The sequence below is a fragment of the Danio aesculapii genome, chromosome 11 (genome assembly GCF_903798145.1).
Source record: "Danio aesculapii chromosome 11, fDanAes4.1, whole genome shotgun sequence".
In the NCBI taxonomy this organism is placed as follows: Eukaryota; Metazoa; Chordata; class Actinopteri; order Cypriniformes; family Danionidae; genus Danio; species Danio aesculapii.
The window spans coordinates 9,553,768-9,572,035 of NC_079445.1; the positions used below are offsets into that span (position 1 = coordinate 9,553,768).

An 18,268-nucleotide genomic window follows, 5' to 3' on the forward strand; every position below is an offset into this window, starting at 1 on the left:
CTACTAGTTTCCTAAACACACATGCCAGAAGTATGACTAATAAGAGCTGTATTAGCTGGTTTAGGTGTGTTGAATTGAAGATAGAGCTAGACTTTTTAGGAAAGGGGCCCTCCAGGACCTAATGTGGACATCACTTTTCTACTCACACAAAGAAAAACACAACACTCAGATAACATAAAATAACTTCACTTTAATTAAACACTACACATGATCATAAGAATCATAAAATATAGAAAAAAACATTGACACTTTACAACTTTGACAACTATATAAATGTATCAATCTGCACAAAAAGCAAAAGCTGAAATTTGGCCAATTTGCCACCTTTTTTTCCAAACTTCCTGAAATGGACTTTCAAAACTTGCTGACAGTCTTTTTTATTGATATTTAAGCATCTTCTTGGTCAGTCCAAGGTACCTACAAAAGAGTGATACAGAAAGAAAATAGCTGCATTTAAACAAATGACGATTCCACACATAGCTCAACTTGTTTATTTTAATAAAGTGCCCTTTAGGGCTTTGCAATTAATCGAAAATTCGGTTTCGATTTTGACTGGAAACATTGACTGGAAACATTTCAGATGTTTTACAGTGTGCTCAGCCTGCTGGTTTGTCCATTAACACACATTTTATCATCATGATCGATAACAAAATCACATGACTTTTTTAATGCGCATACTGGAATTTGTTCGGTAACAGTGTTTCCATCATAGTTAATGCGCATATTTTCAGAACGAATAAAAAGCATTTTCAAAATGTATGTTCATCATGCCGTTTCCATCAACTGATTTTATGCGCATATCCAAAATAATTTATTATTTATTTATTTATTTTTATCATTTTGTAGGTGCAGTATGTAAGATTGACACCCAGTGGTTGAATTAGATATTTCAAAGACTTAATACAACTACAGGTTGCCAGATTGACAACACCAGTATGAGCGAGCGTGCCTGGTTACAGAGTAAATCATTTCCTAAATACACACAACAAAGAAATATTTTCCATGTTAAAATAAGTTTTTGTCCTAACCATCACCTAAAATTTCTATTTTAGAAATGGTTTATATTTCGCCCAGCTGAAGAACAGCATAAACTTCTATGACAATGATCACCTCGTGTACAGATTATAGGCTTTATTCAGTGTTAAATGCTATCATTTTATAAGCAACAGCAAACAGTTTATATCTTGAAAATATAGTTAGAACCGTGACTCAGTGCAAACCAACAAATATCGGTCCCTCAGCGTGTACTTTTAATAATGTTAAAGAGGTTTAATATGTATTCATTAGAATATAAGCCTTATTATGTTGGAGTGCAGTGCACCATTCTGAATACCAAATTGCTTGTCGGTGGATTGTTGTGCGTTGCTTGTTTGCTTGCAACCCAGAGTGCTGAAATATAATTGGGTAATCTGGCAGTGGGCTGGTTATAGAGAGCAAAACAAAGCGAGATTGCACATTTTAAAAAGGGAATAACTGACTTTAGCATTGTTTTTCAGATAAACAAATATGTTCACTTAGCTTATTGTTAAATATATTCTAACATATTATGGTAATTTTATCTTTTAGAAGAGTCCAAACCTTGCATACAGCACCTTTAACTAATGAAAAAAAAAAGCTTTTAGGATTTAGGACAGATACAGTACATTGAAGAAGCAGATTCAGTCTGAGTTACTAATGGTACTAACCAAACAAAACAAATAAAACTATCAACACCAAAGCGGACTGCCTTTCATGAAACATTCATGTTTTAACGGGCTGTCTTAAGTTTCTGAATTCCTAGAATTGAAGTTCTGCTAGGTCACACATAACCTGACACCGTGGCAGAATATTTTTTTTGTTTTTAGGTTTGACATTCCTGGAAAACAATGCTTTGAAGAGAGTAACGAAATATAGGAAATCACAATGAACCATAAAACTTTCTCCCGCTCCTTTAGAGCTTCGCCAGCAGGAAATAACATTAAATCTCTTACCTTCCAAAAATGCAAATTCGTCTATTGCTTCAATAGCATTGTCTGCCAAAAGAGAACACAAGAACCAACCATTAGAGCATCAATGCCACTGATGTTTTGAGTTAAAGATCTACTTGACTGTCATAACACATTTACAATCTGTATATCATTTTTACATAATAGGTCAATTTGGACCAAAATAATCATTGTTTAATAACAGTCATCATCATCTTAATATTTTTCAACAAATACAATATTTAATATTTTCACCGTATTATAGTTATATACAGTATATATATATATATACACGATACAGTATTATAGTTATTCCACTTTATGACATTTCAAAATTACATGAACAACAGACAAAAAAATATTGAATTTTAAAAGATTTTTAAAGCAGGGCTGCATGATACTAGACATAACTGACATTGCAATATTTTGTTGTGCTGTGATATATATTGCAATATGAATATAATTTAGAATAGATCTATTTGGAAAGATTTCATTAATTGCCCGTTTCCACTGAGTGGTGCGGTATGGTACGGTACGGTTTTATGGCCGTTTCCATTGTCAGAATGGACCAAAAAGCCAACAGTACAGTACCCCTTTTTGGGTATCCTTTGCAAAGGGTACCTAGCACAACAAAAAGGTACCAAAAGGCAGAGCTAGACATGCAGCTGAACACTTTTGATTTACAAAGAAATGTCACTAGCACATACACAAGCAGCAGAATGATAACAAAGGAACTGCCATTTTTAAATCCACAGCCGAGACATTACACTGTTATTATATATACATATACATATAATAACAAGCCATGGTCAACCCAAGCTCAAACAAACCTTGTCGTCTTCTTGATGAACAGACACAAAGCCAAAAAGAACAAAATCTGCCTGGTTCTGTTTTTTGTTTCACGAGACCATCTAAATCGCTAGCGGTTTCACTTTCTCCAGAGAGCTTTCGATATTTGAAATAACAAACTTCTTGAGCTGATATTAATAACGTGTGCTTGATTATTGAAGTGCTTATGACATTTGATCCTTTGAAAAATGTATAAACGCGAGAGTGACGCGCGAAAAAACAAAGAAGAAGCGGGAAAAAACAAAAGAGCAAATGATTCTTTCAGCAACCTAAAACAAACAAACTGCCATGTTTCACTATTATCATCACCTTTTAGACTATTATGAACTCGGAATGACGGAATTACTTTCTAACAGAGGTTGTCTAACATGTGCTGGTGAAGATTAAAAATACAGATGAGAGGTTTGCTCTGACTGTGGGCTATATATTGCCTGTTGTTTTTGAACTCAAATAAGGACTGAATGTATGCTGTGTGTAGTTTATCTGTAATTGGTAACATATTGAAGACTGTAAGGGTCTGTATGTGTTCATATGTGTTGCATTTATTTATTTATTTTATATAATTGCAGACGTTACAGTAGGCTTTCATCAATGGTCTGCAGTTATAATCAAATTATGTTCATAGAAAGGTTAGTAATGAACATTTATACCCAAGTATTTATGTGTATAAAGCATCTGTTTTGTGAGAAGTGCTTCTCATATGACTTGTAAACGACCCGTACAGCTTTACTTTAAGCAAGATTTCCTCGAGTGAGAATGACATCGACTGAAACTTTGTCGTACACCACGCCCACCATTGGTACCCTTTTGGCAGAGGAAACGCAAGCCTGATAAAGGTGACCCGTACTGACTGAATTGTACTTTTTCTATGCAGTGCATCGGCATAAACTATATATATATATATATATATATATATATATATATATATATATATATATATATATATATATATATATATATATATATATATATATATATATATACATATAAAGAGCAAAATTAAAAGTGAAATAAACCATGCTTTATGGTTTTCTGGTGAGTCTAACATGATGATTGATGATGATTATCACACGAGCACGGGGAGAACATGCAAACTCCACACAGAAACGCCAACCGGCCTGTTAAGGATCTGAACCAGTGACGTTCTTGCTGTGAGGCAAAAGTGAGGCAACCACTGAGCCGCCGTGCCACCCTTTAAAGGGAAAGGTGGAGGAGTAGGGGTTGAAGCGGGGTTCTTCAAGGCGAAGATAACTGAAGTAAGGAATTCTGGTTATTTATAGTGAGTTACGAATCATCTGATTCCAATGTAAATCATGCGTTAGCTAATGCAGATCCAGCCGTGATCAATCATAAGGACATGCTACTCATGAAATTAGTTTATAAATAAACTTCACATATAAAATAAATTATAAAATATATATTTTAAAAAATAGCCTACATAAATCGACAAATCAAACAAATCCAAAGGTTTTCTTGATTTTTGCATAATGAAAACTCCGCATCAAACTGGGGCTTTCATTTTATAGCTTATAAAACATGTAACCAAAATAATGCAATATCGTATGTAAACAATGAAATTGTTAAAAGTATAGTAGCCTATAATTTACAAAAGGTGAACATATGCGCCTTTTGTCACTTTGTCTTTCATCAAGCGCTGCGCGCCCATAAACCATGAGTGAGAGCTCTAAGGTAAAATCAGATGGTCAAGACATAATCTTTAAAGAGCACCTAGGTTATCCTTTTTTCAGATTCAATATAAGTGTTTTGCGTCTCCAGAATGTGTCTGTAAAGTTTCAGCTCAAAACACCCATCAGATTTTTCATAATACCTTTTGCAAGATTCTATTTGATACATTTTTGCACTCGGGGGCTGTTTTGTCGTACTGCGCCTTTAAGGCTAGTCCTCCCCACCCACCGTTTCTACGTGCCTTTCGGCGTGCCTTAATCTCCTCCCCCGGCTGCGTCAGACAACAGACAGACTTAAAGGAAGCAGATCTCACGTAGCGTTTGTGAGAAATACTACAGTAAGAACTTTACCAATGAGTATTTGTTGTGCAGTTGCATCGATGAGTCACACAAAGTTCACACGCACACACACACCGCAGCAGACACACACACAGACAGACAGAGCGCCCGTTTAGCTTTGCACTCTTTTTGCACGCAAATGTGACAGGATACAGGTTAATATCCACTGCTGTATAAATATCTGTTATGTTAATGTACAAAATAAACCTGATTTAACGTCCACAAACCGGGATTGAAGCGTCTTCTTTTATAATTGTTCTGACACGCGGCTGTGCTGATGAAGTATATAATTCATGACACACATGCACTGTTTTAAAACATTTTAAACCTGAAACGTACTCTTGATCACATTTGATGATGATTGATGATCCTAGCAAACTGAACAGACCTTTTATTTCCGGTTGCTTTGCGCTCATCCTGTTTTGTTGATATGATTTTACACGTGACTGCCAGGAGATACGCACAGCTGTCAATCAATTCGGTGGGCGGGGGGACGGCACTCCTACATAAAGTTGCGGTCGGTCTCAAAACCGCTCCAAATGGTCCACCGTTTTTATGTTGCTAAATTGAAAAAAAAAAAAAAAAGGACTGGGTGTGTTTATATCACCCCAATATGACGGTCTATACACCATACCTGCACATGTGTCTGTCCAAACAGCTTAAAAAGTAGATTTTTCACCATAGGTGCCCTTTAATGTAACGACTTCTGTATTGTTGTATTAAATGTAATGTAATGTAATTGTATTAAATTTATTAGTATTTTCCCACAATATATTTCTGTCTTTACGTACTTCTTTATTTTCCCTCTTGTTCTATTCGTTCTCTTTTTCTGACTCTCTCAAATTTATGTTTATTTGTTTTCCTCCTTGTCTCTCCCTCTACCTCAGTTCCTTTATATATCTTTAAAGGTAAAGATTGTATTAGAGATAGAGGTGCATGTAAAGTGGGGTTCTTCACCCGGGTGATCCAATAACAGATCAAATAATAACAATTATTTGAAGAAAAAAAAAACTACTTACATACACTACATTCACAGGGCAAGTGTGACATGGGCATGGCAGCCTGGGCATTGCACTGGACTGATCCATACTGCACGTCATACTTTTTTAAAGCATCGCAAAGCAACTGACACACACTTTACACATACTATACACATACCACCTCCTCAAATTATTATTAATTCTGTTGTTTTATTATTATTATTATAATTACTATTATTATTTTCATTTTTATTATTATCAGCATGAGTATATTATAGTTATCACATGTATCTGTCCACCTCTTGATCTTTCATCCTTTTTTCTTTATTATTATTATTGTTATTATTATCTATTGAATTAAATAATTATATAATTTATATATATTCTTTTTTTTCTTATTAATTTTATTCTTTACTTTGTGTTCTCATTATTTGTATAGTATCATTATTATAGTAATGTTTTCTTTATTATTATTCTCATTGTTTTGTCTGCTGCACTTTATTTTTCTACTTTTCTGCCTTCTTTCTATTTTTTCCTCACTTTTCTATTTCTTCCTTTTCTTCTCTATTTTTTTCTCTCTTCTCTTCTTCTACTTCTTATTATTGCTGTTGTTGTTTATTATTATTATTATTATTGGTCCTCTTCCTGATTTCCCAACCTCCCCTCACCTCCTCACTGTCATCATTAATATTATTACTTCTACTTTTGTTAAGTGGCTTTAAGTACAAAAGTCAACAAAATATATAACACCGTTTTAATGGTTTTTGTATATTTTGTTGGGAAAAAATCATATATATTGTGCCTTTAATTTGTCTGTCATCGTACGAAGTTCATAAGAGCACTCCAAAAGATTTTCATAACTATTACAGTATTACAAGAGTACAGTAGTACACGATTTTCCAGTATTAACCACTCTGTAGTAAAAGAAAATCATTAAATTCCTATTATAACTCACAATTTCCCTCAAAACAGCCCAAGCTGTTGAATAGACTTTAAAGTTTAGACAAAACTATTAAATTCTACTTGCTTAAACTTTCATGGGGGAAAGGGTAAAACGTTAATTCACAGCCTCATTTCACCTGTAAATACTGTGTACTTATCATTATATAAGCAGGGTAATAAGTACATTCCCTAATCCCACCTCTAAACCTAACCTTAAACCATGTAGTAGTTGCCTTATATAACCACACACATCAAGCACATGTACTGTTAAATCAAAACTGTTAAAGTGAAACTGGGAAAACACTAAATATATATTATAAAAGAAATAAGTGAATTACTTCAATGTTATCAAAAGTCACACCTACAGAATTATCTCACAGAGAGATTTATTTCAAAATCATTTCATAACTTGAGTTGAGTGTCTGAAGTAAACCTTTGTTATTAAATGTGGTATTTTAATGTGCTTTCAGATGTAGCAGAAACACAGAGCCTAAGACCGCTGAGAAACGATGCAAAGAGCTGTAAAATAGCAGAATGATTATCTACACATCTACACATTACTCAGAAATGTGTTGATTAAATAGTCTGCTTTTGAGTAGCTTGTCAGTAGGCTCTGTGTAGTAAATGCTGCTTTGCTACTAGATGGGGCTGGGCGATATTGCAAAAAATTATCATGGTATTATGTTTTATATCATTTCATATTGATAATTATTGAATTTTATTTTTACATTTAGGAATATTAGGATATTTTCTTATTTAACCACTTTATTTTAATTTACCAAAATTACTAAGGCAAATAGTTTTAATAGTCAAAAACATTTAAAGAAAATATCTGATATTTTTATTATAAAATAAAATTAAGTGTTAAAGAGACTCTTAAACTTGATAAATAAAATGTTACAAAGTGTGTGCAATGGTAAAGGTAGATCAACATCTGCAACATGTCTATAATACAGTAAGCCTCAAACTCTGTAAACAAAACTAATCATGATAATCAAATCTGAGCTTTCAAGTAAAGCAACCAACCATCATTATTGAAATACATATTGCAACATTACAAATTGTGAAGTTGAATGACTATATTATGCTTGTGCTAAAAAAATCTTTCAGATGGGGTGCTAGTGGCTGGGATGCACAAGGAAAGAAACCAAAAAGCCACTCTGGCGACATCCTTACATCCTTTTTTATTTACAATCTCCTCACTGCTGCTATACAGCACTCATTTTCGTGTGTCTTGTTATTCTTACCTGAAGTGACAAGCATGTTTCCTTCAACATTTTCTATGGCGTTTCTTGTAACTAGGAGACAATCAAGCGTTTTCTCAAAGGATGACAAACGGACAAACCATTGCTGCAGCTCCAATGCAAGTTTATGAAGAAAAGTAAAAAGCGCCGCAATGTTTGGATGATGTTGCTGCAGTGTTTGTCTGAGATAATTAGTCTACCGTTACTGAAATGTGTACATTCCATATGAAGTGTGAAGCAGATTGGTTAGTCCTACTTGCACGTGTGCTCACGGCATTTGGAAAAGTTCTACTATAATTCTACAATTATAATACTATAGCCTTCATACCGAACTTTTTTTAATCGTTATTGACAATGGTTTTCAGTCAATAAATATCGATACCGGTTGTCTCACTCAGCCCTACTACTAGATATTTACAGTTGGCCACAGAGCCAGCTTTACTGACAAAATGCACATGAAAAACATCACATTTGATTAATTGTGCAGGCCCGGCTAAAAAAATACTACATGGATGCTATGAGACATGTTCTTAAAATATGAACTTAAGGGATGGTTCTCACATAAATTTACTACTTGCAAACCTTTATGGGTTTCTTTCTTCTGTTGAACACAAAAGAAGATATTTTGCGTAGCGCAGTAGGTAGTGCTTTCGCCTCACAGCAAGAAGGTCACTGGTTTGAGCCTCAGCTGGGTCAGTTGGCATTTCTGTGTGGAGTTTGCATGTCCTCCCCGTGTTCGTGGGGGTTTCCTCCATGTGCTTCGGTTTCCCCCACAGTCCAAAGACATGCGGTTTAGGTGAATTGGGCAAGCTAAAGTTGTCCGTAGTGTATGTGTGTAAATAGGTGTGTGTGTGGGTGTTTCCCAGTGATGGGTTGCAGCTGGAAGGGCTGAATAAGTTGGCGGTTCATTCTGCTGTGGTGACCCTATATTGATAAAGGGACTAAGCCGAAAAAAAAAACTGAATGAATGAAGACCAGTAACCATTTATTTCCATAGTATTTGTTTTTTCCTACTATGAAAGTCAATAGTTACAGGTTTTCAACGTTCTTAAAAATATCTTTGTCTGTGTTCAACAAAATAAAAAGCTCAAAGGTTTGGACACGAGAGTGAGAGTAAACAATGAGTAAATTTACATTTTTGGGTGAACTATCCCTTTAAAACACTACTGGAAAAAGTATCTGGAAAATAAATGAAACCTTCCAAATAATTTTAGAAACTTAGATAAATCTCTTTTAGGTCAAAATAGACCTGAATGTGCTGTGAGGATTTAACCAGCTATAAATTAAAATTTTAACTTACCCAAGTCTTTGCGTTGAAGGGTTTTTCTCTTTCCCTGTTGCGCATATACGAGAGCGTCCTTCGCAATCATTTCAACAAAAAGCTCCTGCAGGCAGAAAAACAATCATTACCATTTTGTGGTTGACTAAGACATAAATGTCTTTACCTAGTGTCTAAACCAGTGTGGGCCACTGGTTTCACAAAAGTCTTGTCCTTGTGTTGTGAATTCAAGAGCTGGCCCCTGATGGTGTTACTGCACAAGCAGGCTCATTCAGATTGACAAAATCAACAAATCTGCCCTAGTTTGACCTCAGAATTCAGAATATGCAGACAGAGAGGTACTGTTATGACAAGTTCATCATATAGACAAACTAATAATAAAATGTTTTAATGTGTCTCTCTTACACTATCAGTTGCTGTGATAGGAGAAATCACACTTTTTCTTTTCAGCAGTGGGAAAACTTCATCTGAATTTAAATAAATTATTTCATGAGCATATTGATAAAGTAGTTTATTGTGATTCTGAAATGTGTGTTGAGATAACAAATGAATTAACTTCTTAATTTTTACAAATATATTTGGATTGAGCATAAAACAATCAAGGGGTCACAAAAAAACCCCTCAAGTTTTGTGTTGTTTTTGTTTAGTTGAAATAAGTAGTTTGAACAAACAGCAGACGTCATTTTTTGCATGCAATCGACTGCGATTCTGCATATAATGCTATTATTTTCTGAAACAAAATCATTTCCTTTGTAATTGTACACAAACGCAATCATGCATCATTCAACAGCAGCATAAACCAACACTGTCACGGCAATTCGTAACTTTTTGATTTAGTGGCTAATTCGTATGATCTCATTCATACAATTTAGTACGATTTGCTTATCCCCCAATGATGGTTGGGTTTGGTGCCACGACTCCTTTTTAAAATCGCACAGTTTCTTATGACTGAACTTTAGCCACTTAATTAACCACTAGATTAAGCTACATAAGCACAACTACCAAACATGAATGAAATGTTAACCCCACAAAAAGGAACGCTGTAAAACTTGTTGCTTTAAATTTCTTAGTTGAATCAAATTAATCATACTGACAAATAAAAAATAAGCAACATTTTGTATATATAAATTATAAATAGTTGAAACCTGATTAACTTATTAAACTTTGGAAGCTTTTGGTGTTGATGGACTCGATCTATGCTTTGATTATTTTTCTGAATCTGATTCAGATGTAGACTTGGACAACATGATTTCTTATTAATAAAAAACAAAAATTATATATATATATATATATATATATATATATATATATATATATATATATATATATATATATATATATATATATATATACACATGTATGTATATATATATATATATATATATATATATATATATATACACACACACACACACACACACAAAGCAATTCCATGCAAATGTCAACGTTGCCATGAAAAAAAAAAAAACGTTTTCACCAAAACACGGAAACCGTTTTCTTGTGTAAGCAAGTATTTTACAGTACTTAAGAAATACTCAAAAATGTATCTGTCATGGTTTTCAAATTATTATATTTAAATTTATCAAAGTCACACAAGTGGCAATTCACATCGGTCACATCTATAACAACACTTTTTCCTCATAAATGAAAAAATGTCATACAAAATAAAATCAATCATTTTTGTTCTATAGTGAGCCGACACTTATCCTTTTGATTATCATTATTTCTTTTGGATTGTGCAGTTTAATTCACAGAATTTCTACAAAGTATGTTGCATACTGCAAACTCGATTTTTTGGTCACATCCATAACACGTTTATTTCCCTCATTTAAAGTACAAAACCTGTTTACAGATTGATATTTTTCTGGTCCCTTAACTCCGTAGTCAGTTGTTCTGGAAAATTTAAACAGATGTTTTAATATAATGTAATCATATACTTTCTATGTTCATTTATGTTTTGAGTTTTTACTGCAAATGTCACATCCATAACGCTGGAATTACTCATATATTTTTTTTAAATTACCTATACTACTTCAACACTATGAACAAAAAAAAACATGTTTTTTTCACAAAAACATCACTATTTTAATGCTCACGAAACAGGCCCCAGTTCAACACATGATCAATCGTCTCCCATGTTTTTTTTTCCACGTGCAGCTGCACTCAAGCTACTGTACACAGTTACCAGATTGTAAAAGATGTAATATAGATAATGATCACTTAAGTAAAAGAAAAAAAAAGAGGTGAAAGCCAGACTGAAATTTAAAGTACAGTAGTTTAATAACAGTGATCTAAGATTAGGCATAGGCCAGGAAAAGATTTTGATGGTATGATTAACCTAGATAAAAATATCATAGTTTCACAGTATAATTGTATTGGTATTGTGAAAACAACAACTTTTCCTCCCGCATTGAACACAGCATATTTTATTTTAAGAAACATTTTAAATATTTTGGTAAATCAATACATGCCTTTATCTTTTGGATTTTTAATTGGATATGAAGTAAGCCACTACATTGTTTAGGTTGAGAGCATGCTTAGATGTTGGTGCAAAAAGCAATTTGTTTTTCAAATTTTTTCTGAATTGTGAGCTGACCATGACCTTTCGATGTGGAGGGTCTGTTGCCCTAAAAAACTAAATAAAACTGTTGAGAAAACCCCCCTCCCCCCAACTATATGTAAAAGTTTCATAAGCCGTAAGAAAGGTATAACAAAAAATTCTAGGAGTTTAAAACCTTGACTTTTCCAAATCACTGTAAACCTTGAAACCGGTTATCGTCCCATACCTATTTGAGATTGTTACATATTTGTTTGGTTTTTTTTTCTTGTCACATGATAACATGTATAATAATAGTTTTACAAAACAGTTGTGTAGTTTTGATGATTTATGGTGTTTTTCATTTGAATTAGATCATTTAGAAATAATTATATTAACTGGGCTTGTTAAATCGACAACATCTTAAGTAAAATTCGATCTAAGAAAGCATTTTTATTTTCATTTCATTTTTAAAATAGGAAATGGCTAAATTAATAGAACAAAGCTGTCATCTACTGGAAAACACTTTATTTAACTTTATTTAGAGATTAAACAGTAGCCTATTGTATGCTACAGAAAAAGCGTTCAAAAATTGTGCTGGAATATCAGATTTAATCATTATTGCTATTTATGTTTAAATAGTGTGCCTCATATATAAATGGGGCGACACGGTGGCTCAGTGGTTAGCACTGTCTCCTCATAGCAAAAAGGTAGCTGGTTCGAGTACTGGCTCGATTAGCTGGAATTTCTCTGTGGAGTTTGAATGTTTTTTCCGTGATGGCATGGGTTTCCTTCGGGTGCTCCGGTTTCCCCCACAGTCCAAAGATGTGCGATATAGGTGAATTGGATGAACTAAATTGTCCGTAGTATATGTGTGTGTGAATGAGTGTGTATGGATGTATCCCAGTAATCGGTTGAAACTGGAAGGGCATCCGCTGTGTAAAACATATGCTGGATAAGTTGGCGGTTCATTCCGCTGTGTCAACCCCTGATGAATAAAGGGACTAAGCTGCAGGAAAATGAATGAATGAATATACATATATAGTATCACTTGCAACAAGTTAAAATTAGGTTAATGTTCAAAAATTAACTTTAAAAAAATTTGCATATACTATTAATGTTTTGTTTATTGTTAGGTCCAGTAATAAAAATTGCAAGATTACCTTATTGTAGTTACAGTATCTATAGTTTTCTTCTGCAATAATTGTCATTATGTTGTATTTACAATTAGTTTTATTAGTGTGTATGCAATTTTTTTAGCTATGCAGTTCCCGTGCAAATGTTAATATACAAAGATTATTGCTGGAATAATCACCAGGTAAAATCTTGCCAAGGGGAGAAAATTGCCTGACATGTTATCCTACCCGTCAGATAACAATGCAGGTTGTTTTTGCAGGTTTCATAACAATGTATTTGAATGGTTCTCTAAGGTTAAGGTTAGGGCTTGGGGTAGGGCGACATTGCAACCTCATATTACACCACTCCACATCAAAATTTATGTAGCACAACATGATAGGTATGCTATGTTGATTTATGGTTTGATGAACAAATATGAATATGCTACCTACTTTTTAAATAGGGGACAAAGAAAAACCTGACACGACTTATCGACAGAACACTGGCACTTACGTAAAGTATAATCATGACAGAGAATCAGACAGGTAGGTAGGTAACGATAGATAGATAGATAAAACTTGAATAAAATACTTGGGGAAAGAGGTGAACTTAAGCTGCGCGTGCGTGCGTGCGTGCGTGCGTGTGTGTGTGCGTGTGTGTGTCTCACCGTAGCTTTAGCTATGATGAACACGGACTCTTGACTCGCCAAACTCACATCCGGATCTGCTTTCATCAGTGTTTTAATGCGAGACAGCGGTAGTTTGACGAGCCGGTGTTGCTGTGCGCCCGCAGTGGGCCCGGTTTGCCCGCTCCCCGCGTCTTCCTCCGGCTCGGTGGCCCGGGGCTCTTCTTCAGCCCCGCTTCGGTCCAACTCCGATTCCGCGGGAGCTGCAGACGCGGTCGCCGCCATCGACGCTCAAAACTCTCAACCGAACGCGCTGCTGTGAACCGAAAGCGAATCGTCTAATCTTCTCCCGCCAAATCAGACTGTAAACACAACCTGGAGGCTGACGACGGAAACCACGTCACTGCACGACGTCATGCTAGCGGGTCAACTCATTTCACTGAGTAAAGGTCAGTTTATTTTAATCGTCTTGTCATCACTAGGTATCATGGTGGAGTTAAAAAACGATTGCCGTTTTCTCTGAATGAGTATTAGTACATAGAGGACGAAACCTGCACAAACAGTAAATAAATAAACACGAAAATAAGTAAATGGGTTAATAAGTCAATACATTCCTGCATAAATAAAATAAATAAATAAATAAATAAATAAATATGCAAATAAATAAATAAATACATGTATATAAAAATCCACAAATTCCTGCATAAATAAATATTTAAATAATTAATAGTGAAGGCAGGTAAATAATGAAATAAATTACACGAATGTTGGAGGAATAAGAAAATGCTAAACTGAAAGTTTATTTCCTCTCTTTCAAACGTTTATCCATTTCTTGAACATAGTTCCGTATTTACTTTTCCCTTTTCCTCGGGTCAACATGCTATGAGAATGAATGAATAAACTTTTAAAAGAGGGGAAATAAACTTTCAGTTTAGCATTTTCTCATTCTTCCTACATTTGTGTAATTTATTTGATTATTTACCTGCCTGCACGGTCAATTATTGAACAGAATTATTAATTATATAATTATTATTAATTATATATATATATATATATATATATATATATATATATATATATATATATATATATATATATATATATATATATATATATGATTATTCTTTTATTATTAATTATTATATATTAATTATGTATTTATATTTATTATTTAATTATTTATTTTGCATATTTATCGTTTTGTTTATGCAGGAGTTTATGAATTTATTTACTCATTTATTTGCATATTTATTTATTTATTTATTTTTTTGCAGGTTTCATCCTCCATTTTAGTAAATTTTTTTCAGAAATATATATATATATATATATATATATATATATATATATATATATATATATATATATATATATATATATAATTATATGATTATTCTTTTTATAAATAGTAGTTGTCACTTTTATTTTAGTCTATTTTTGTAGGTTAATGAGGTAAATGTACTTCATAGCTACATTTTCACCACACAGAATCTTGGCTACAAAACAGTTTAACTGTAGAATGTAAATATAAACTTTCACAATGCATGTCGAGTCAAAATGATGTGTATTGGTTGCCTAATCATTATTAAAAAGAAAGTTCACAAAAAAGTACATTTTGTCATCTTTGACCTATCCTCAACTTTTGTTGAACAGAAAAAAAAAGATATTTTTAAAAATACTGGCAACCGTTAGCCATTGATTTAGTGTTTATTCCCAACTATCAAACTCAATGTCTACTGGTTTTCAACATTCAAAATGTATTCAATTGAGAAAAGAACAAAAAAAAAAAAGGAAACTTATAAAGGTTTGAAATTACTCGAGGCTCAGTTAGGTGAGTAAATTTCCATTTTAGGTGAAATATAAATATTAATTTAATGTTATTTTTTTCTACCACTTCCTTAAAGAAGCTTATCCACTTTGCTTAAAGGGATAGTTCACCCAAAATGAAACTCATTCATTTGTTCATATTTCTTCAGCTTAGTTTCTTATTTATCAGGTGTCACCACAGCGTAATGAACCGCCAACTATTCCAGGATATATTTTACACAGCGGATGCCCTTCCAGCTGTAACCCAGGACTGGGAAACACCCCACCCCACACACACACACACACGCACACACGCACACTCACACACACATAAACACACACAGACACACACACACGTTGGTATTGGTGGTTTACAGGGATTCTCCATAGAAGTAATGTGTTTTAAACAGTAAAAAAAGCTTATTACACACACACATGTTGGTATTGGTGGTTGGTGATTTACAGGGACTCTCCATAGGCCTAGTGTATTTTAAACAGTAAAAGAAGCTTATTACACACACACACACGTTGGTATTGGTGGTTTACAGGGACTCTGCATAGGCGTAATGAATTTTATCCAGTAAAAACCACCTATTACACAAAAACATGTTGGTATTGGTGGTTTACAGGGACTCTCCATAGGCGTAAGGAATTTTAAACAGTAAAAAAATGCTTATTACACACACACGTTGGTATTGGTGGTTTACAGGTACTCTCCATATTCATAATGTGTTTTAAACAGTAGAAAAAGCTGCTTACACACCAGGGGCGTTGCTAGACATAAAGCTCATTATTATTATATATATTTTTTAAATAAATATTTATTATAAATAAAAGTATTCTTGTTATTATACAATTATTATTCTAAATAATCTTAAATGTAACTGGAAAACACTGTTAAGACACAACTGGAGTGATGCTAAGATAATTTAAAACATTTTTTTTGCATAAAAATTTAATTTGACTGAAATTCTATAGACAATACAATAAAATACAAAAAAATATGTTTTATAGAATTATCTGTTGTCTTAGACGTGACACATGGCAGAGAATTCACGTTGTTTATTCAGTCTTACCTCCCTGACTCGTCATCCCTCCTTATTGCTTCATACAAAAAATATATATCAAGAGGCATGCGTAGTTTAAGTAAGATCACCATCATATTGTTTAAACTGTAGTTTAAGGCTGTTACGCCGGTTTTACAACGCATGAGCGGCGCGTGAACAGCAAGTAGCCTGCTTTTTTGGCGCGCATGTTAACTACCGGGACTCGCACCGGCAGAAGAGCAGTGCGTGCGAGATGCGCCGATTATCTGCGCACATGCGGAGATGCGTCAGTTTGCTTTTTGATTACACTGCTTTCACCAGCGTTAGTTCGGTTCCACATAGAGCATAACGCATTTATTTCGGAATTACCACTCTTTGCATATGAAGTAAATCATATCTCAAAGCATTTACTTGGGCACTGGAAATTTTTACTGGGGCACGTGCCCCAGTAAATTGGGTCTGGCTATGCCCCTGTTACACACAGACACACATGTTGGTATTGGCTGTTTGTAGGAACTCTCCTTAGACGTAGCTTTATACAGTAAAAAAAACCTTATTACACACAGACACGTTGGTATTGGTGTTTTATAGGGACTCTCCTTAGGCGCAATGTATTTTAAACAGTAAAAAAAGCTTGTTAGACACACAAACACTTGTTGGTGTTGCGAATTTCTCTAGTCTGGCTCACGGCACCAAACTGTTGTGAAATTCAAAGAAGAGCTCAAAAAACCAGGGAGAACTTCCGGTTGTCTTCAAAGCAGAATCCTGTAATAAGAAGAACTCAGTGTGGCTGTGGCGTCATCGAAAGAAAACTCTGGACTGTACAGCAAGCACAAACTTTTTTACATTCTAAAACAAAGCATGCAAATGAAGTGTTGTTGTCGGCAGGGTAAACTGCCTTTTCAGGCCTGATCTCTTCAGCATGTAAGTCTGCAGAGTGGATGACAACATATTAGAAACCTGCCCAGCTACTGACCACATAAAAGGGGTTTCTTCGACCTGAAAGTTTCACCCAAAGACAAAGGCAGAAAACAGTGTGCAGAATTATGTTCTGGAGACCAGTCCCGTCTGACAGTTGACCGAAAAGAGAAAACAATAGACACAGCCATGCTGTGAAACTGAGAATTTGCATTACTTTGGAGACAGTCGGGGCTCAGGAAACCATTTTAGGGTCTGTCTCACCAGTTATATATATATAGATAATATAAATTTAGATTCCCACATTGGTATTGGTGGTTTACAGGGACTTTCCATATTCATAATGTGTTTTAAACAGTAAAAAAATCGCTTATTACACGCATATGTTGGTATTGGTGGTTTACAGAGACTCCCCTGAGGAATAATTAGTTTTAAACAGTAAAAATGCTTATTACACACACACACACACACACACACACACACACACACATTTGGTGGTTTACATGCGCTCTTCATAGGCATAATGTGTTTTAAAGTGTTTGTATTGGTGGTTTACAGGGACTCTCCTTAGGCGTAATGAATTTTATACAGTAAAAACGCTTATTACATACACACATTAGTATTGGTGATTGACACTGGTAATTTACTTACCAATAAATGTGCCAATATGTGAATTTTTCTTAGTAGAACATTGCAGATTTTCAGCCTACATCATGATTCTTAGTATCAGCGCCTACCAGTATTTTAGAGTCAAAAAACATATGTACAAGCAAATCAAAATGAATACCTTTGGCTGCTGATGATACATTGAAGTGTAAAGAAGTAAAACGATTAGAAACTGAACATTATTTACAACATTACAAACTTTAATCCACAACCTCAGCAGTAGAGCTATCTGCTACCATCACAGTAGTAGTTACTATAAGTGCGCTGTTCGTACGC

The 18,268-nt window shown here is 34.2% G+C and overlaps 1 protein-coding gene across 1 annotated transcript; it reads right to left on the reverse strand.

Moving 5' to 3' along the window:
• Nucleotides 1-170: 170 nt before the first annotated feature.
• On the reverse strand, nucleotides 171-13,974 carry pole4 (polymerase (DNA-directed), epsilon 4, accessory subunit). The gene is made up of 4 exons (XM_056468804.1): nucleotides 13,602-13,974; nucleotides 9,304-9,388; nucleotides 1,971-2,012; nucleotides 171-417 (listed from the first exon to the last, which is right to left on the reverse strand). The coding sequence occupies exons 1-4, from the start codon at nucleotides 13,842-13,844 to the stop codon at nucleotides 404-406; spliced, it is 384 nt and encodes a 127-aa protein (XP_056324779.1). The 5' UTR covers nucleotides 13,845-13,974; the 3' UTR covers nucleotides 171-403.
• Between the last annotated feature and the right edge of the window lie 4,294 nt (nucleotides 13,975-18,268).

Coding starts and splice junctions, on each gene's coding strand:
- pole4 (XM_056468804.1), bottom strand. CDS start 13,844: ATGGCGGCGACCGCGTCTGCAGCTCCCGCGGAATCGGAGTTGGACCGA. Junction 9,389..13,601: donor TCATCATAGCTAAAGCTACG/GTGAGACACACA, acceptor TTCTGCCTGCAG/GAGCTTTTTGTTGAAATGAT. Junction 2,013..9,303: donor CCTTCAACGCAAAGACTTGG/GTAAGTTAAAAT, acceptor CTCTTTTGGCAG/ACAATGCTATTGAAGCAATA.